We start from the raw sequence: 20663 nt of genomic DNA, 5'->3' as shown, positions 1-20663 counted from the left end.
CTGAATGCTGAGCACGGCCTTTTGCAGCCAGTCCACTGTGGACGCTGCCCCTATCGGAGACCTCCACCTTAACCCTTTCCAGCCTGGAGGCTCCTCCCAGGGCCCCACAACAGAAGTGACTTCCCTTGCCTTTGAATTTCTATAGCACAATCCCTACTGCCCCCCGTTAAAACTGCAAAGTCCTTTTGTGGAAAATAACTTTATTCATGACTGTGTTTATCACACTATCTTATGGAGAAGAGATGATCAATAAATATTTGCTGAATAAATGAATAGCAGTTACAAAACACTTGATTCATATGGAATTAATGTTGGTTCTCAAAGTGAAAAATTACAAACAGCACTGATATTCAGCCAGTATACAAGTCTGGTAACAGCAGTTGTATAATACTGAAATACCCCCTGCCACTGACCTTTGGCCCCCAGATGCCTCCCACTGCCACTGCTCTCCCCACTGGGAACCCCTGAAGTTCCCACAGGCTCATAACTAAAGGGCTAATGTCTTGCACAGCAGCGAGCACCCAGGACCGAGCAGCCACATGGCTGGGTCTGCTGGTGAAAGCATCCATTCTGACTGATCAGGACCTGAGGGGCCTCATGGTTACATATTTTGATAATATCCCTAATTATAAATAAGGCTCAGTTATATAGTTTGAAAACAATGCTTCTCCTCATTGCAAAATCTCTTAGAAGACTCCGTAGATCCAGGAACGGAAATGGAAAATGACAGCGTGTCAATCTCTGAAGGTTTTGAGCATTTCCATTAGCACTCCATCTTCATGTAAACCAGAAGATACGCAGTTTCCTGCCTAGAGAGAAGAGAAGACACATCAGCACAGTGGCATGAAATCTTCATCAGAAAACAATGCTTCATTAATCCGTGACAGGACAAGTGTCAGCAAACTTCCAGGCCGCTGGATTAAGCCTTCATCTATCCATCACCTTGGAGAGGAACAAAATAGGTGGCCTGGGAAGATAAGCACTATGTTTCTATTAGTTAATATCTAAAGCGGAGGTTAACAAGCTATGGACACACAAGCCAAACCCAGCCCTCTTGGGGTTTTTTAAATCTACTTTCAACTTTTATTTTAGATTCAGCGGGCACATGTGCAGGTTTGTCACGTGGATATGAGCATACTCCCCAACAGTTGGCCTTTTGCCCCTCCCCTCCCTCCCCATCCAGCAGTTCCCAGTTGTTGCCATCTTTAAGTCAATGAGTCCCCATGTTTAGCTCCCATTTATAAGAGAGAACATGCATTATGTTTTGTTTGGTTTTTGCTGTTTTTTTTTTTTAATGGAGTCTTGCCCTGTAGCCCAGGCTAGAGTGCAGTGGCACAATCTTGGCTCACTGCAACCTCCGCCTCCCAGGTTCAAACAATTCTCCCTCCTCAGCCTCCCGAGTAGCTGGGACTACAGGTGCCCGCCACCATGCCCAGCTAACTTTTTGTATTTTTAGTAGAGACAGGGTTTCACCGTGTTAGCCAGGATGGTCTCAATCTCCTGACCTCATGATCTGCCCACCTCACTCTCCCAAAGTGCAGGGATTACAGGCGTGAGCCACCGTGCCCAGCCTTTTGTTTATTTTTTGACGAGACCGTTCTTGCTCTGTCACCAGGCTGGAGTGCACTGGCACAGTAATAGCTCACCACAGCCTCGTGCTCCTGGGCTCAACTGACCCTCCTGCCTCAGTTTTAGCTTCCTGAGTAGCTAGGACTACGGGTGTGTACCACCATGCCTAGCTATAATAATTTTTATTTTTTTGTAGAGATGGAGACTTGCTTTGTTGCCCAGGCTGGTCTTGAACTCCTGGCTTAAAGTGATCCTCCTGCCTCGGCCTCCCAAAGTGCTGGGATTAAAGGTATGAGATCACACCCAGTCTCCAACCCTCTTTTTGCAAGTAAATGTAACTGGACCCCAGCCATGCTCATCTGCCCATGTACTGTCTACGGCTGCTTTTGCTCTATAGGGCAGAGTTAAGTGGTTGCAACAGACACTGCACAGACCACAAAGTCTGAAGTACTTTCTCTCCAGCCCTTTACAGAGAAAGTCTGCCAACCTCTAATCTCAATAACAGGGAAATCAATGACAACCACAAAGTGACAAAGATTGGGTGTCTAAGATGGATGGTCAGAATAAACAAGAGAGAAAGATGAAAAGTAGAAGGAGGATTTCAAACGCAAGCTTCACCTAATCCGTTATTTTTCAAATGACCAGGCCTATCTCTGTAGCTGAAAATCACCTCAAATAGGATCTCTGATATACAGTCTCCAAAAGCTCAGCCAAGAAACTTACAAAGTCTCTCTGCCTTAACTTCATCCACCTTTTTTCTCTCCAGCTTCTCCTCGGTAGTTAATGATTATAAAAATATTTATTGGCTCATGCCTGTAATCCCAGCACTTTGAGAGGCCAAGGCGGGCAGATCACGAGGTCAGGAGATCGAGACCATCCTGGCTAACACGGTGAAATCCCATCTCTACTAAAAATACAAAAAATTAGCCAGGCGTGGTGGCGGGCGCCTGTAATCCCAGCTACTCGGGAGGCTGAGGCAGGAGAATGGCGTGAACCCACAAGGCGGAGCTTGCAATGAGGTGAGATCCCACTACTGCACTCCAGCCTGGGCGACAGAGCAAGACTCCATCTCAAAACAAACAAACAAACAAACAAACAAACAAAAAAACAGTGTGATGGCCAGGCGCGGTGCTCATGCCTATAATCCAAGCACTTTGGGAGGCTGAAATGGATGGATGGCTTGAGCCCAGTAGTTTGAGACAAGCCTGGCAACATAGCGAGACCTCATCTCTACAAACATTTTTAAAATATGCCAGGCATGGTGGTGCATGCCTGTAGTCCCAGCTATTCAGGAGGCTGAGGTGGGAGGATCACCTGTGCCTGGGAGTTCAAGGCTGCAGTGAGCTATGATCACACCACAGTGCTCCAGCCTGGGCAACAAAGCAAGACTCCATCTCTAAAAATAAAATAAAATTAAAAAAAAGATCTTCGCTGTAAAAGAGGTACGCTCAAATGCAATAAAAGCATATAAGAAGGCCGGGTGTAGTGGCTCATGCCTGTAATCTCAGCACTTTGGGAGGCCGAGACGGGCGGATCACGAGGTCAGGAGATCGAGACTATCCTGGCTAACACGGTGAAACCCCATCTCCTCTAAAAGTACAAAAAAATTAGTTGGGCTAGGTGGCAGGCGCCTGTAGTCCCAGCTACTCAGGAGGCTGAGGCAGGAGAATGGCATAAACCCGGGAGGCAGAGCTTGCAGTGAGCCAAGATCGCACCACTGCACTCCACCCTGGGTGACAGAGCGAGACTCCGTCTCAAAAAAAAAAAGAAAAAGAAAAGAAAAGTTCTTGTGACATTTGTGTATGAAATCAGCCTTCACTACATGGATAGGACCAGCACGCTTCCATGGCACGACTCTGCAATCTTACTACATTTTTTTTTACTTTGTATTTTATTTATTCCTTTTGAGACAGAGTCTCACTCTGTCACCCAGGCTGAAGTGCAGCCAAGATCTCGGCTCACTGCAACCTCCACCTCCTGGGTTCAAGCAATTCTCTTGTCTCAGCCTCCCAAGTAGCTGGGACTACAGGCACACGTCAAAACGCCCGGCTAATTTTTGTATTTTTAGTAGAGATGGAGTTTTGCCATATTGGTCAGGCTGGTCTCGAATTCCTGACCTCAGGTGATTGACCTGTCTTAGCCTCCCAAAGTGCTAGGATTACAGGTGTACATTTATTTATTTATTTGAGATAGAATCTTGCTCTGTATTTATTAATTTATTTATTTGAGATGGAGTCTTGCTCCATCGCCCAGGCTAGAGTGCAGTGGTGCAATCTCAGCTCATTGCAACCTCTGCCTTCCAGGTTCAAGCGATTCTCCTGCCTCAGTGTCCCAAGTAGCTGGGATTACAGGTGCCTGCCACCACAGCTGGCTAATTTTTGTATTTTTAGTAGAGACAGTGTTTCACCATCTTGGCCAGGCTGGTCTCAGGCTCCTGACCTCATGAACCACCTGCCTCAGCCTCCCAAAGTGTTGGGATTACAGGCCTAAGGCACCATGCTCGGCCATATTTATTTATTTAATTATTTAGAGACAAAGTCTTGCTCTGTCACCCAGGCTGGAGTGCAGTGGCGCCATCTCAGCTCACTGCAGCCTCCGCCTCTGAGGTTTAAGCGATTCTCATGCCTCAGCCTCCTGAGTAACTAGGACTACAGATACTCGCCACCACACAGGGATTTTTTTTTTCTATTTTTTTGTAGAGACACAGTTTCACCCATGTTGGCCAGGCTGGTCTCGAACTCCTGACCTTAGGTGATCTGACAGCCTCGTCCTCTCTAAGTACTGGGATTACAGGCATGAGCCCCTTGCCCGGCCTCTCACTACATTTAAGTGACGCCATGGCTCATGCCTGTAATCCTAGCACTTTGGGAGGCCAAGGCAGGTGGATCACCTGAGGTCAGGAGTTCGACACAAGCCTGGCCAACATGGGGAAACCCCGTCTCTAGTAAAAATACAAAAATTAGTCACGCGTGGTGGTACAAGCCTGTAGGCCCAGCTACTTGGAAGACTGAGGCAGGAGAATCACTTTAACCGGGAGGCAGAGGTTGCAGTGAGCCAATATCATGCCACTGCACTCCAGCTTGGGTGACAGAGTGAGACACTGTCTCAAAAAAAAAAAAAGAAAAAAAAAGAGAAAAAAATATGATGCCGGGGCATCACGGCCTCAATACCTGCGTGAGCACAGTCATGTCCAGGCCAGGGCTGCTGGTCGAGGTCCGGCCCCATCTCTTCCAGCAGAAAGGGAGTAAGCTTGCGGGGCGGCTGGGGGACAAGATCCCAGGATCTCGGCCTCTGCTCATGGATCAGCTCTGAGACCCCGAGTGAGCTGGGGGTGCTCTGTGCGCATCGGTTTCCCCAGCTGTCAAGTAAAGGGATTGGATGAGGAAGTCTTGTCAAGGTGGAATGATCTCAGATTTGGGGCAGCAGTGAATGATCCCGCTCCCTGGGCCATGCCAGTGGCCCGGCCTCGGCTCAACACAGCCCCAACACTCTGGAATGGGGATGAGGGGGCAGTCAGCTCTTGCTCCTAGTAAGAGAGATGCAACAGGGCTCTGTGGCTGAGCTGGGTGCCTTGCCTCACACCTGTAATCCCAACCTTTGAGAGGCCGAGGCAGGAGGATTGCTCGAGGCCGGGAATTTTGAGAATAGCCTGGACAACATAGCCAGACCCCATGTCTACAAAATAATAATAAAACATACAGCTATAGTCCAAGCTACTTGGCAGGCTGAGGCAGGAGGGTCCCTTGAGTCCAGGAATTGGAGGCTGCATTGAGCTATAATCGTACCACTGCACTCCAGCTTGGGTGACAAAGTGAGACCCTGTCTCTAAAAGAAAAAAAAATTGGCCTGTGAGCATGGGTTTGATTTTTAAACAGGACCCAGAGGGTAGGGTAAACGTGTGGGTAAATCTAAATGAATGCTATTGGTATAAAATTACAGTAGTATAGAAAATGATATCTTGTGGGGTTTAAAATAAATGAAACATACTGAAATATGTATGGGTACAGTTATATATCTGGGATTTGCACTGAAATAATGTGGGGTAGAGGGAAGCAGGAAAGAGGATACATGAAATTAGCTTGGCCATAAGATTGTTGTTGAAATTGAATGGATACTCGGGGCTTCATTACACAATTCTCTTTACTCTTACATAGCTCTACACTCTCAACATAAATAAGAATAAAAACACAAAAAACACACAGATACATCTATGCACACACATATATTTAAAATACACAAAAATATTAGCATATAAGTCACTGGGGGTAAATTTAGTTCCTGTTCCAAGGTTCTTGTACTGACTAGGAAGAGGATAGAAGTACTAACTCATAGGCTGGGCGTGGTGGCTCACGCCTGTAATCCCAACACTTTAGGACGCCGAGGTAAGCAGATCTCTTAAGGTCAGGAGTTCAAGACCAGCCTGGCCAACATGGTGAAACCCTGTCTCTACTAAAAAAGAATACAAAAATTGGCCGGGCATAGTGGTGCACACCTGTGGTCCCAGCTACTCAGGTGACTGAGGCAGGAGAATTGCTTGAACCCAAGAAGTGGAGGTTGCAGTGAACCAAGATTGCTCCACTGCACTCCAGCCTGGGCAGCAGAGGAAGACTCTCTCTATCTCAACAACAACAAAAAGTACTAGCTCATGTTAGACTTTGATAAGTGAAGGATGCATGTTGTAAGCTCTAAAATAATCCAGTCATCTTTTAAAATAACTCTAAGACTGCACAGTTATGAAACTAATAGAGAAGGAGGAAATTAAATCATAAAAATAATAAATCCAAAACAAGATGTGAGAGAAGATAAGAAGAAATAGAATAGGCATGGAAAACAAATTGGTGGTGGGTTTCAACGTAAATAAATCATTAGTTACATTTAAAAGGACAATAAAAATTAAAATAATTGAAAATAAAATAAAACCCAACTAATGCCTTTTATATAAGAATACAGAGAGGTGGAAGATAATGAAAAATATGTCATGCATGCACTAACCAAGAAAGCTGTATCGCTTTTTTTTTTTTTTTTTTGGAGATAGAGCCTCACTCTGTCTCCCAGGCTGGAGTGCAGTGATGTGATCTTGGGTTACAGCAATCTCTCCCTTCTAGGCTCAAGCGATTCTCCCACCTCAGCATCCCAAGTAGCTGGGACTACAAGTGTGCCAACTTAGAATTATATTAGCCACACCCAGCTAATTTTTGTATTTTTTGTAGAGGCAGGGTCTCGCCATGTTGCCCAGGTTGGTCTTGAACTCCTGGGCTTCAGTGATCCACCCACCTCGACCTCCAACAAAGTGCCGAGATTACAGCCATGAGCCACCATGCCCAGCATAACTATTTTTAATGAAGTAGACTTTAAGAAGAAAAGTATTATTAGAGGTAAGAGACACATCACGGAAAAGAAGAATTTACTAGGAGCCAGGCGCAGTGGCTCGTGCCTGTAATTCCAGCACTTTGTGAGGCCAAGGCGGCGGATCACCTGAGGTTGGGAGTTCAAGACCAGCCTGACCAACATGGAGAAGCCCTGTCTCTACTAAAAATACAAAAATTAGCCAAGCATGGTGGCACATGCCTGTAATCCCAGCTACTCAGGAGGCTGAGGGAGGAGAATTGCTTGGACCCAGGAAGTGGAGGTTGCGGTGAGCTGAGATTGTGCCATTGCATTCCAGCCTGGGCAACAAGAGCAAAACTCTGTCTCAAAAAAAAAAAAAGAAGTTACTAGCTAGTTTTGGTAATTCTTAACATCCAGGAAACTGGATGTGAAAGTTTTTCAGAGAAACTAAACCAATAGATTATACATAGAGAGAGATTTATTGAGGAATTGGCTCACATGATTGTGGGGACTAGCAAGTTTAAAATCTGTAGGGCAAGCCAGCCGGCTATAGATTCAGGTAAGAGTTGATCTCGAAGTCTTGAACCTAAAATCTGTAGAGCAGTCAGCAGGCCAGAAACTCAGGCAGGGTTTGTGTGTTATAGTCTTGAAGCAGAATTCCTGCTTCTCTGGGAAACCTCAGTTTTTGTTCTTAAGGCCTTCAACTGATTGGAGGTGGCCCACCCATATTATGGTGGGTAATCTGTTTTACTTAAAGTCAACTGACTGTCAGTGTTAACCACATCTATGAAATAACCTCCCAGCAAGATATTGACAAGTATTTGACCAAACAACGGGGCACCATAGCTTAGCCAAGTTGACACATAAATTAACCATCAGGAGCGAGTAGAATATCCAAAAAACAACATACTAGGGGTATTATATCTTATATAGCTAATTATATAAAACATATAATTATAGAATGAAGATATTAAGATAACCATTAGAACAAAAATATAAACTATTCTTTTTTTTTTTTTTTTTGAGACCAAGTCTTGCTCTGTCACCCAGGCTGGAGTGCAGTGGTGCAATCTTGGCTTACTGCAACCTTTGCCTCCTGGGTTCAAGTGATTCTCCTGTCTCAGCCTCCCAAGTATCTGGGATTACAGGCATCCGCTACCATGCCCAGCTAATTTTTGTATTTTTAGTAGAGACATGGTTTCACCATGTTGCCCAGGCTGGTCTCCAACTCCTGACCTCAAGTGAGCCACCCCCCTCGGCCTCCCAAAGTGCTGGAATTACAGGTGTGAGCCACCACACCCAGCCAAAAATCACCTTTTTCACAAGGATCAAAACAGTCATTACGCTGGAGATGACAGACCTCACTGTCACCATGCTCCTTTTGTATGTCTACTAGGCACGGTGCTGGGTCCACACTCACAGAAAGCTTAGGAGCTCGCACCCAGGGGCTCCGGCTGTAGCAGAATCCCAAGAATAAAACCTGGTGCTGAAAGAGTAGGAGATGAGGCCGGATGCCATGACTCACTCCTGTAATGCCAGCACTTTGGGTGGCCAAGGCGGGTGAATCAAGAGATAGAGACCATCCTGGCCAACATGGTGAAACCCCGTCTCTACTAAAAATACAAAAATTAGCTGGGCGTGGTGGCTGGCACCTGTAGTCCCAGCTACTCAGGAGGCTGAGGCAGGAGAATCATTTGAACCGAGGAAGCAGAGGTTGCAGTAAGCTGAGATCACGCCACTGCACTCCAGCCTGGTGACAGAGTGAGACACCGTCTCAAAAAGAAAAAAAAAAAAAAAAGCAGGACACTGAACTCTGGGAGGGCCTCCTGGTGAGAGGTGAGCACAGAGGGGAGAGATGGAGGCAGGAGCATGGGCTTCTGGTGGCCCCAGCAGACCCTGTGGCAATGTGGCCAGGGGCCTCTGCAGGGAGGAATCTTGGCCAGGATGACGCTGTAGCAGGCCTCTTCCTGAGGCCTCCAGCCAGCCCGGCCAGGGTCCCAGCGTCCAGTGACCCCTGTTTCGCAGCAGCAGCTGGCGCCAGCCCCAGGCTCTCTTCCACTCCCAGCTTCTTAAAACTGGAAGTGGAGAGAGTAGTTTGATAAAACAGTGGGGCAAACCACATCCTCTCTTCACCAAGGGAGAGTTCGAGGGGATGCCGGCAGAGGGAGCTTTAGAGTAGAGACCCCTACCCAACCAGTGACCGTCACGCACACAGCAGGGTATGCTATGGAGACCCCCAGACAGTCACTCCGGGAGACCCAGCAGGTCCAGACTCTTCAGAGATCTGTGGCAGCAGGTCCCCACTCCCAAAAGCCACGTGCTCACGGGTGGTCTCTGGTGCCTGAGACCCCAGTCTCATTTGCATCTTTGCAACTTTGAGTTTAAGTGGGTGTCGCATCTCTGTATGTCCCCCTGAGCAGAGGAGGGGCACAGCCTGGGGTGGCGGCTGGCGTCAAACCCTCAAATCCCCTGAGAGCCACTGGGGAGACTAAGCAGTCTCCAGCCCCCACTTGTCCCTGAGCTGCCATTCTCAGCCCTGTGGGAGGAGACAGAAAGCCCTGAAGAGAAACCAAAGGACCAGGTCAGGAGGGGCTGGGGGGGTGGCATGAGCAATCAGGGCAGGGAAGGATGGACAGATGGGGGAATGGAGGGAAGAAGGAATGAATGAAAAGTTGAATGAATGAACAAAGAGAGAGAATGGCCACTCCTCCCTTGCTTTAGTTTACAAAGTACTGGGATCCTCCCAACAGCCTGCAAGACAGAATTTCTGGGAAGCAGACCAGGTGGCTGGCAGGGAGGGGAGGCTTGCCCTGGCTTTTGTGGGCCCAATGGGAGGCAGGGGGCAAGAAGGGGCATCCTGTGTGTGTCCTCCCTGCAGCGGCAGCAGCACCTTCCTGGAAGAGGGTCAGGAAACACCCACTGTGGCCCCTCTCCATCACGCCCTCATCCAGGACACCAAGTATCAGTCACTCAGCTCACGAGACCCAGGCCCTGACTCAGGGAGAGAGGATGTGAGGGGTGGGGCACCGGGCTCCTCAGGACTGAGAGACCTGAGATGTGGCCCCGGGCTGGGTGTTGGGGCAGACTGGCTATGGCAGCATTGTGTGTACCCCAGCAGGCCAGTACCCACGCAGGGAGCCTCCAAACCCCTTCACCCATGACCCTGGGAGAAGACCCCAGCCTTGGAGAATTGCCTCACTGAAGGGACCTGCACTGGCCAGCAGGGTCAGGCGGGGCCAGACAGGTTCCCACCTGGGATATGCAAATGGGCCTCCTGAATCCTGGAGCCAGGTATGGACTCACACACCACCATTGTCCCCAAGTCCCCATCTGCCCCACGGGCACACCCTGCCACCTGTTCTGTGCAAAGGCCCTGAGGCTGTCTCCTTGCGCTCAAGCCCTGCAGGTGCTGAAGCCCACACACACGGCTCCTGCTTCCTGGGCCAGTGCACGTGCACACACACACACATGCACACACACACCCACACATACACATACCCACACACAATCACACACATTCACACATACCCACACCCCCCCATACTCACACTCACACACTCACACACACCCACAAACACCCACACATACACACACAATCACACACATTTACACACACCCACACTCACACACTCACAGTCACACAACCCTCACACAGCGAAACGCAATCACACACATTCACACCCACCCACACCCCCACACACTCACACTCACATATACTCACACACCCACACACACCCACACACACATACACAAACACAATCACACACATTCACACACACCCATACTCACACATACACGCAAACGATCACACACATTCACACACACCCACACCCCACAAACACACTCACACATATACCCACACACACTCACACTCATACATAATCTCACACACACACACATATGCTCACACACACACGCCTTCTCCAGGAGGGGCTGGCTGCCAAAGGCCCCCCAGCTTCCTCCCACGTCTGACTCACCGTACAATATTTGAGCAGACCTTGGAGTCAGCAGCAACAGCAGCGTGGGCAAAGGCCTGGGAGCCACATGGGGCCTGGTGTCGAGAGAGGACCACAGCCAGCACAATGACAGCCAGCGCCAGCCCCAGCCCCAGCCCCAGCAGGACCAGGTCACCCATGGCTCCGCAGTCCTGGGCCATGGCTCTGCGGCCCAGAAGGAGAGGGGAGGCCGGTGGGCAGACGGAGGGACAGATGGGTGGGCAGATGAATGGACAAGAAGATGCATAGATAGACTCACAGGTAATTGGACAGATGGACAAACAGGTGGGGGCTGAAGACAGACACGAAGATGGATCGACAGATAGGCCAGATAGCTAGACAAAGAGGACAGTAAGAGAAAGATGGTCAGATAGACAATGGGACAGAGATGGGCTTACAGATGGGCGGACAGACAGACAGGTCTGAACAGCGGGCTGCCAGATGGACAGATGGGTGAATGGACAGATGGCTGGCAGCTGTGGCGAGCTGCTGCCCTCACCAAGTGCACACTACGGAGTGGCCAAACTCACGCCTCAACTTCTAGTTTTCAGCTCCTGCTTGTTCCTGGCAGGAGGCCAGGCAGCAAAGCATCTGAGGGGAGTTTTCTTTGCCTAGAGTCAGCTGCTGTGTTAACTCCCTCACTGCTGGTAGGTCCAAAGGCCCCACCTACCGCCCGCCAGAGCCCATGGTCACACTGTCGCAATGTGCAGGAGAACTTGGTGCCTGCTGCACTGCGGTTGCCAGGTAGGGGCAGGGCTCCCTGGAACCTCCACACCATTCCCCAGGTTCTCAGCAGCTCTGGGAAAGCAGAGCTGGGGCCGCTTAACTCTGTCCTGGATCCGGCAAGGCTGCCCCCCTCCCAGAGTGGAGCCCTGCTCCCCAGCTCCCATCTCTATCCCCTAACCCTCTCCGCATGGCCCAGCCTAGTCAGCATCAAGGTGGAGCTGAACAGAGGCAGAAGGAGGAGGACCCAAGGTGGTGTCACTCAGGACCCGGGTTCAAGTCCTTATGCTTCTGCAGCCTGGCCTGGGTCCCCCAACCCCCCCAGGGTGACCAAGGGCTTCCCAGTCTGCACAGAGGACAGGGGGACTTGACAGCATCAAATGCTGGTGACTATGAGACACTTACGTGGGAAATGCAGACAGACCATGCCTCTAGCCCTTGGTACCCGGCACCATCCATCCCTGGGACTTGCTGTCCTGGAAATGCAGCATGGACCTCCAGGGAGGGGGGCTGTGCCATGTGGGGGCCCCACCCCACCTGCAGCTCTTTCCCACCCTGGCTGCAGGTCTGCTTCCCTGAATCCAAATCCGCTACTACTGTGCTGGCAGCGCAGCCTCTCTGGGGACACTGGCCTGGCTCTGTTCTCCCCAGGCCTCAGGGTGCCTAAATGGGAGGCAGCCAGGGGAGTGAGGACCCACTGAGGGGCTCCGTTGACCAGGCTCAGCAGGGGTGCAGGTGATGTGGGGTGGAATCCTTCCCACATGGCCCCCACAGTCCTCCCCGCTTCCTCCCCAGCTGAACACTGCCTGCTCCAGATGTCTACACCTGGAGTCTGGGCCCCTCCATCTGGGCAGCAGAGAAACTGAGGCACAGAGACAGACTGTGTCCTTACAGGCCACACAGCCTGCCAGGCCCCTATGTCCGGCCAGAGCCCCTGGTCAGCCTGGGCTGCAGTGATTGTTTAGAGGTAGGCTGTTCCCACGGCTGCCTCTCACGGTAGGGGGGCCTGTGGACGCCTCCTCCCGCCCCCACCCGACTCCCAAGCCTCAGTGACATTGCTCAACCAGGAGCTGAAGTGCATTCCTGGGCTCAGGCCAGCCCACCCACCCACCCGCTGCAGTCCTGGAAGCTCAGAGGCCTGGGCAGCAGGAACAGTGGAGACAGCAGTGTGGGGGACATCCCCCCTCCTCTCCCCACCATCCTCGTCAGGCAGAGGCCAGGGTGCAGGGACCACCCGAGCAAAGGCCCAGGGAAATGAATGGGTGTCATTCTGGTCCTGACCCGAGGCACAGCCAGGAAGGTCCCTGTGGGGAAAAGAAAGAGATATCAGACTGTTACTGTGTCTATGTAGAAAGAAGTAGACGTAAGAGGCTCCATTTTGTTCTGTACTAAGAAAAATTCTTTTGCCTTGAGATGCTGTTAATCTGTAACCCTAGCCCCAACCCTGTGCTCACAGAAACATGTACTGTGTCGACTCAAGGTTTAATGGATTTAGGGCTGTGCAGGATGTGCTTTGTTAAACAAATGCTTGAAGGCAGCATGCTTGTTAAAAGTCATCACCACTCCCTAATCTCAAGTAAGCAGGGACACAAAACACTGCAGAAGGCCGCAGGGACCTCTGCCTAGGAAAGCCAGGTATTGTCCAAGGTTTCTCCCCATGTGACAGTCTGAAATATGGCCTCGTGGGAAGGGAAAGACCTGACCGTCCCCCAGCCCGACACCCGTAAAGGGTCTGTGCTGAGGAGGATTAGTATAAGAGGAAGGAAGGCCTCTTTGCAGTTGAGATAAGAGGAAGGCATCTGTCTCCTGCCCGTCCCTGGGCAAAGGAATGTGTAAAACCCAATTGTATATTCCATCTACTGAGATAGGAGAAAACTGCCTTAGGGCTGGAGGTGGGACATGCTGGTGACAATACTGCTCTTTAATGCATTGAGATGTTTATGTATATGCACATCAAAGCACAGCACCTTTTTCTTAACCTTGTTTATGACACAGAGACATTTGTTCACGTGTTTTCCTGCTGACCCTCACCCCACTATTACCATATCGTCCTGCCACATCCCCCTCTCTGAGATGGTAGAGATAATGATCAATAAATACTAGGGAACTCAGAGACTGGTGCCAGCGTGGGTCCTCCATATGCTGAGTGCAGGTCCCCTGGGCCCACTTTTCTTTCTCTATACTTTGTCTCTGTGTCTCTTTCTTTTCTCAGTCTCTTGTCCCACCTGATGAGAAACACCCACAGATGTGGAGGGGCAGGCCGCTCCTTCAGGTCCCTGAATGTTCTTCCTCAGGAAATGATGGGGGAAGGGGTGATGAGAATGAAGGAGAGGATTTAAGTCCCTCACCCCCCGAGGTAGTCCTGGGCTGAGCCCCATGGGACCTGGAGAACCAGGGTGTACCCCACCAGCGTGTCGGGTCCAGGAAGCCTCGTGGCCAGCTCCCACTTCTCTTGCTGCTGTGCAACCCAGAGCAAGGCCTGCCCCTCCAGCTTCAGTCTTCTCCCCTGCAAATGGGGCCACGGCCTTTCCTCTCAGGCCAAAATAAGGATTGAGGCCGGGTGCAGTGGCTCACCCCTGTAATTTTAGCACTTTGGGAGACTGAGATGGGGGGACTGCTTGAAGTCAGGAGTTAAGACCAGCCTGGTCAACATAGTGAGACCCCATCTCTATTGGTTTAAATTTTTTTTTTAATTAAATAAATAAAATAAGGATTGAAGAGTGACTTGTACACCATTTGAGCCCACCTCCATCTCACCCTTGCAGAGCCCCAGAGACACAGCCCTCCAGAGCTCAGACCCAGTGGGACTTGACTCCACAGGCATAAAACCCTGTTTGTCTATGGGCCCTTTGGAATCACCAGGTTTTCGGGGCTCCTGAAGGATAGCCCCGACCTGGCCTCACCTGGCCCCTGGCCCCAGTGCCCCTGGTGATATCCAGGTGCTGGGCTGTGATCACCGCCTCCCACCAGCCCACCTCCACCAGCCCTTCCCAGAACCCTGCTCCAGGTGTTGGAACTGTGCACAGAGGAGGGAGCAGGCCCCGAGGGAGGCCTGGAGGGACTGCGGATGGTGAAGGCTGCTGTGTCTAGCTGTTTCCTTCTGGACCCACTCCCTCTGGGCTGCGTCCCCGGCTGGTCCAAGCCCTGATCCCTGGGATCTGGGGACATCTTCCCGTTTGTTGTTCCCTGAGAACCAGGCCTCCCTCTGGAGAGGATCACAAGCTTGGGTTTCACTCTGGGCTTGCTCTTGGGAACCCCCCAGGGGCGTGGCTCTGACCGAGATGTTTTCCTCCAGCCTGTTGCCCAGTCCCCATTCCTCGGACCTCAGCTTCACCTCCAGTGTCATCGGCAGGGTGAGCTGGACGCCTACGGGTCTGAGAAGGCGCCCGGGTTCCCAGCATCAGCTGGCCACCCTCTGCCTAAGAAAGTGCCAGGGTCGTGGCACCCCCTGGTGGCTGATCCTAGGTAGTGTCACTGCCCAGCCCCAGTAAGGGAGGGCCTGGCCCCAAAGTCCGAGGGATCAGGGTGGAAAGGGGCAGGGCTTGGTGTGAATCTTCCCCTGGCCCCCAGCCATGTGCCTGGCTCTCCCCATGCTGAAGATGCTGAGGCTAGTTCCAGTGTCTGCATTGTGAAGATCTCCGAATCCCACCTCTCTGTTCCTCCCCAGCCAGATGGCTCCATTTCACACACAATACACTGAGGCCCAGAGAGTGGGGAGACAGGCCAGGGAGGCCACCTGGAGCCTGGCACAGTGGCCTCATTTATTGTGCTGCTCTGCTGCTCACAGGGGAAGCTGGTCCCCCGGAGTCCCCTTCCTGGTCCTGGTGAGTATCTTGTCCCTGGATTGCTTGTCAGCCTTGTCCGCCTGGAGCACTCAGTAGCCGGCAGGTTCCCCGCCTTTCCTGGAGTCCGAGGCAGCTGCCCAGCCACCAGCCATGCGGACGATGGCTTGCACCACAGCGATGAAGGTGGACGCGATCTGGGTGTGATGGTGCCGGGTCTCCAGGGCTGCAGTCACTGCCTGGGGGTGGGAGGAGAGGGGAAACCTGAGCAAGGCTCCAGATGCCACCTGAACCACACCTGTGTGGTCACAGGCCTCAGCCCAGGTGGTGCCATTTCGGGCCAGGTCATCAGGAAGAGCAGGTTGGGGCCTGCTGGGTCTCACTGGAGCAGGGGGCTTGGCCCTCATGGCACAGGGGCTCCAGATGGCCCAGGCACTAGAGAGAGGACACCAACAATTGTCCACTCTGTGATGATCCAGGCCTCCAGCCCAGGATGCCCTGGGGCCCCACACCGTGACTCAGTTTCTCCAACCCCCGGCCCACCTGGTCAATGTTTCTCTCCACTGTCGTGACGTTGGGCAGAAGCTGGTTGTGCAGCCGGGGCTCCTCCACGGCCCGCTTCACGTCATAGCCGAACCAGAGGTTGTAGATGATGGCCTGGGGCATGGGAGTGTGATCAGCGTGGCTTGGGGGCTGTGGAGGGTGGGCACGGCCAGGGAGAAAAGGTGTGACACATACCAGTGCAGTGGCTGTGGTGATCTGTGTGCCCCCAGCAGCTCCCACAACCATCTGGACCTGGCCGTCCTGGCCCACCATGATCGTCGGGCACATGGACGAGAGCGGCTGCTTCCCTGTGGCCGATGGGAGAAGACAGGGATGCCCGTCAGCTGCCTGCCCAGGACACCCGCCCCTCTCCACCCCAGTCCCCCATCCCCGGACCCCCACCCCATACCTGGCTGGATGAAATTGGCAGGTGAGGGGGGTACCCCAAACTCGTTGGTGATGTTGGGAGAGCTGAAGTCGTCCATTTCATCATTGAACAGGATCCCGCTGACCGGGCAGCGGACCTTGGAGCCAAAGCTACCGCCCAGCCAGGTTAGACAGTGCCCGACCTTGCCTGGCCCAGCCTGGTCCCTATCCACCCACTGAGGCTCAAACATACTCACTGAGAGGCCCAGGATAAGCTACCAAGTTTGGGCCTCAGTTTCCCACCAGGAAAAGAGGTGATGGAGCCACCTTACTGGATAAGTGGGCAGTCCCTGGGCCACCCGCCCCTGGCCCTTTCCCACCCAGGCAGCCCAGCAGCCCCTACTAGAGGTTCATGGTGCTGGTGGCAGACACAGCACTGCCGTCCTCTGCGACGACAGACAGGTGAGCAGTGCCCCCATCAACCGGCGTGTAGAACTCGGGCTTGTAGTAGGAGATCGGGTGAGTGGTGTCGTCAGAGATCTGGGCCCGGAGCTGGGCAGCGAAGAACTCAGAGGTCATGTTGCGGACCACCTGCCGAGACCCCAGAGCTGGCCTGAGGAGGTGGGGAGGGAGGGTGGGGAGGGGGCACAGGTCTCAGAAGGCCCCTGACTGTGGCTCTGACCACAACCCTCTGGCACCCACAACCTTCCGTGGCTCCCCAGGACCCAAGGGCAGGCCCAGGATCTTGCATGACCAGTCTGACTCCCTGTCTCTGTCGCGTTCCAGCAACTCTGAATGTCTGTCTGCCTGGTCCTCAGCCTCCAGACCCTTGCTGCATTCAATCACTCATTCCTTCATGCAAAAAATATTTCTAGAGTTTGCACTGCATGCCTGGAACTGGGGAATCAACAGGGAACAGACACTTAGGTCCTGCCCTCACGCCAAGAAAAACAAACACACACAGGGAAAGTGCTGAAACCACAAGCCAGGTAAGGGGAATCAAGAGGCATGAGGTATGGGCAGAGTGGTCAGGGAGGGCTTCTCAGAGGAGGCAACATGTGAAAAGAGCCTGGAATGTGGCCTAAATGGTCAGTGCAAAGGCCCTGAGGCAGGTGGTATAGGCTGGTGAGCGATAGGCAGAGAGTGAATGGAGTGGGGTGGGGAGAAGAGGATGAAGATGCAGGCTGGGGCCCATCCCACAGGACCTCCTAGGTCCCATAACAACTGGCTTTTGCTCTGTGCCATGCAGGCTTAGGGCAGAGGAATGAGCAGGCTGGGGAGTGTTTTCACAGGGTCCCTCTGGCAGCTATGACGGGGATAAGGATAAAGCCAAAAGGGGAGGCTGTGGGTATCAACCAGGCAAGAGATGATGGCCTGGGTGGGAGAAAGAGAAGAATCAAGGATGGTGCCGACTAGCGAGGTAAACCCTGCAGAAGGGGCAGGTTTGGGGATGGTCAGGAGCTTGATTTTGGATACTTCATCAGACCCGAAGAGCATGGGTGCATGTATAAAAAAAATAAATAAATAAGCATGGGTTCACGGGCAAGGGCGGGCTGAGAGATGAACACGGAGGTATTGACATTGAGTGGCTGCTGGATGCCATGAGCCTGGCCAAGGTCCCCAAGGCAGTGGCGAGGAGGAGATGAGGAGGTCAAGGAGGAGACAGAGGATGGACCCGAAGGCCGAAGAAAATGCCTCAAGAGAGTTTCAACACCGGGCGCGGTGGCTCACGCCTGTAATCCCAGCACTTTGGGAGGCCGAGGCCTGTAATCCCAGCACTTTGGGAGGGGGATCACGACGTCAGGAGATGGAGATCATCCTGGCTAACAGGGTGAAACCCCGTCTCTACTAAAAATACAAAAAATTAGCCGGGTGTGTCGGCGGGCGCCTGTAGTCCCAACTACTCCAGAGGCTGAGGCAGGAGAATGGCGTGAACCCGGTAGGCGGAGCTTGCGGTGAGCCGAGATCAGGCCACTGGAATCCAGCCTGGGCGATAGAGGGAGACTCCATCTCAAAAAAAAAAAAAAAAAAAAAAAAGAGAGAGTCTGACTCTGTTGCCCAGGCTGGAGTGCAGTGGCGCGATCTCCGCGCATCACAATCCCTTCCCCGCCCCCGGGTTCAAGTGATTCTCCTGTCTCAGCCGCCGGAGTAGCTGGGACTACAGGCGCGTGCCACCATGTCTGATTAAATTTGTATTTTTACTAGAGACGGGGTTTCACTATGTTGGCTAGGCTGGTCTCCAACTCCTGATCTCGTGATCCGCCCGCCCCGACCTCCCAAAGTGCTGGGATGCGTGAGCCTCCACGCCTGGCCACTATTTTTTCTTTCTTTCGTGTGTGTGTGTGTGTGTGTGTGTGTGTGTGACGAAGTTTCACTCTTGTTGCCCAGGTTGGAGTGCAATGGTGTGATCTCAGCTCACTGCAATCCCCGCCGCAGCAGGAGAGCAGGAATCTTCAGTGATCCACTGGCGGATCTGCAGCCATTGTGCGCGCCAGGTCTTCCCAAGTCTTTTGTGGGCGCGCCTCTCCTTCCAGTACCTATGCCGCCAGCGTCCCCCAGCCTCCCGCCATTGCCAGCAGGTGCTGAGATCGCGCCATTGCACTCCAGCCTGGGGGACAAGAGCAAAACTCCATCTCAAAAGAAAAAAAAAAATAAGGATGAAAACTTCGGAAAAATATGGAAGAAACCAAATGGATTTCTAGCTCAACTAAATCGTAATTATTCAATGTCTATTTTATGCAAGAAACCATATATTTCATGTCCACAATCAGGGCCACAGTCCCAGCTCTCAAGTGTGGTTGTTTCCTAAGCAAATTGAAGAACACAGGCATAAAAGTACATTAAATCAATAAACCTTTTTCTCTCTGTCTCTCTCTCTCTCTCTCTTTTTTTTTTTTTTTTTTTTTGAGATGGAGGTTCGCACTGTCACCCAGGCTGGAGTGCTGTGGTGAGATCTCGGGTCACTGCAAGCTCCGCCTTCCGAGTTCACGCCATCCTCCTGCCTCAGCCTCCAGAGTAGCTGGGACTACAGGCGCCCGCCACCACGCCTGGCTAATTTTTTGTAGTTTTACTAGAGACGGGGTTTCGCTATGTTGGCCAGGCTGGTCTCCAACTCCTGACCTCGTGATCCACCCGCCTCCGCCTCCCAAAGTGCTACCGCGCCGGCCTTTTTTTTTAAGACAGAGTCTCGGCCGGGCACGGTGGCTCACGCCTTTAATCCCGGCACTTTGGTAGGCCGAGGCGGGCTGATCACGAGGTCAGGAGATCGAGACCATCCTGGCTAACACGGTCAAACCCCGTCTCTACTAAAAATACAAAAAATTAGCCGGGTGTGGTGGCGGGCGCCTGTAGTCCCAGCTACTCCAGAGGCTGAGGCAGGAGAATAGCGTGAACCCGGTAGGCGGAGCTTGCGGTGAGCCGAGATCAGGCCACTGGAATCCAGCCTGGGCGACAGAGGGAGACTGCGTCTCAAAAAAAAAAAAAAAAAAAAAAAAAAGAGTCTGGCTCTGTTGCCCAGGCTGGAGTGCAGTGGCGCGATCTCGGCGCATCACAATCCCTTCCCCGCCCGCCCCCGGGTTCAAGTGATTCTCCAGTCTCAGCCGCCGGAGTAGCTGGGACTACAGGCGCGTGCCACCATGTCTGACTAAATTTGTATTTTTACTAGAGACGGGGTTTCACTATGTTGGCCAGGCTGGTCTCCAACTCCTGATCTCGTGATCCGTCTGCCCCGACCTCCCAAAGTGCTAGGATTATAGGCATAAGCCGCCACGCCCGGCCTCTTTTTTTTCTTTTTCTTTTTTTTATCTGGAGACTGAGTTTTGCACTTGTTGCCCAGGCTGGAGTGCAATGGTGCGATCTCAGCTCACTGCAATCTCCACCTCAGCAGGAGAGCAGGAATCTTCAGTGATCCACGGGCAGATCTGCCGCATTGTGGGCGCCTGTTCCTCCCGCGACCTTTGTGCCCGCCTCTCTCCTTCCAGTACCTATTGCATGACCCCCCACGTCCGCCTCCCGCCATTGCCAGCAAGTGCCTCGCGCGGGTACCTGGCTGCGCTTATTAATCCGTTAAGCTCGCTCTGTCACGGGCGCCATGATGTGCTCACGCGCCCGCTCCCTCAGGTTTAAAAGGCGCGTTGCCCGGCAACAGAAGAAACTGCTGGCTTAGCCTTTGGCCGAGTTGGCGGCTGGACGAGGACGCTCAGAGCCCAGCTCTCGAGAGTTCAAGCAACCGACGGTTCCCCACTGCTCCCAGGAGCGGTTACCTGGGCACTCTGTGCCCCTCCTTCCTGTTCGGGCCCAGGCCGAGGACCTGCCAGTAGGGCTCAGTTGCCTGGAGCCCGTTCAGCCCATCCCCCAG

The 20663-nt window shown here is 52.5% G+C and overlaps 2 protein-coding genes across 10 annotated transcripts; both read right to left on the bottom strand.

Annotated features, from left to right (window-relative positions):
• Positions 1-193: 193 nt before the first annotated feature.
• On the bottom strand, positions 194-11445 carry LOC112206723 (glutathione hydrolase 5 proenzyme-like). The gene is made up of 2 exons (XM_024352698.2): positions 10875-11445; positions 194-809 (listed from the first exon to the last, which is right to left on the bottom strand). The coding sequence occupies exons 1-2, from the start codon at positions 11051-11053 to the stop codon at positions 764-766; spliced, it is 225 nt and encodes a 74-aa protein (XP_024208466.1). The 5' UTR covers positions 11054-11445; the 3' UTR covers positions 194-763.
• Positions 11446-15326: 3881 nt separating this feature from the next.
• GGTLC2 (gamma-glutamyltransferase light chain 2) lies at positions 15327-20443 on the bottom strand. 9 transcript variants are annotated; one of them, XM_063808319.1, is made up of 7 exons: positions 20351-20443; positions 17012-17203; positions 16710-16897; positions 16350-16477; positions 16136-16248; positions 15941-16054; positions 15327-15636 (listed from the first exon to the last, which is right to left on the bottom strand). In XM_063808319.1, the coding sequence occupies exons 3-7, from the start codon at positions 16883-16885 to the stop codon at positions 15490-15492; spliced, it is 678 nt and encodes a 225-aa protein (XP_063664389.1). In that variant the 5' UTR covers positions 16886-16897; positions 17012-17203; positions 20351-20443; the 3' UTR covers positions 15327-15489. The 9 variants fall into 9 exon arrangements, with proteins under 9 accessions (XP_063664389.1, XP_063664387.1, XP_063664388.1 ...); XM_063808317.1 differs by lacking the exon at positions 17012-17203 and having other exon boundaries at positions 16710-16919; positions 20351-20438; XM_063808318.1 differs by lacking the exon at positions 17012-17203 and having other exon boundaries at positions 20351-20426.
• Positions 20444-20663: the final 220 nt, after the last annotated feature.

Source organism: Pan troglodytes, chromosome 23, assembly GCF_028858775.2.
Source record: "Pan troglodytes isolate AG18354 chromosome 23, NHGRI_mPanTro3-v2.0_pri, whole genome shotgun sequence".
Taxonomy (NCBI): domain Eukaryota; kingdom Metazoa; phylum Chordata; class Mammalia; order Primates; family Hominidae; genus Pan; species Pan troglodytes.
The sequence above is the reverse complement of the archived record's forward strand: the minus strand, read 5'-3'. Positions and strand labels throughout refer to the sequence as shown.

Bases quoted from the DNA above. Each gene is read 5' to 3' on its own strand.
- LOC112206723 (XM_024352698.2), bottom strand. From the start codon at position 11,053: ATGGCCCAGGACTGCGGAGCCATGGGTGACCTGGTCCTGCTGGGGCTG. The intron at 810-10,874 runs GTGAGTCAGACG...TCTTCTCTCTAG, and splicing joins GTCTGCTCAAATATTGTACG to GCAGGAAACTGCGTATCTTC.
- GGTLC2 (XM_054676087.2), bottom strand. From the start codon at position 20,235: ATGCGGCAGATCTGCCCGTGGATCACTGAAGATTCCTGCTCTCCTGCT. The intron at 16,898-20,184 runs GTGGAGATTGCA...GGGTCTCGGCAG, and splicing joins ATTCCTGCTCTCCTGCTGAG to GTGGTCCGCAACATGACCTC. The intron at 16,249-16,349 runs GTATGGGGTGGG...CATCGGCCACAG, and splicing joins TGCCAATTTCATCCAGCCAG to GGAAGCAGCCGCTCTCGTCC.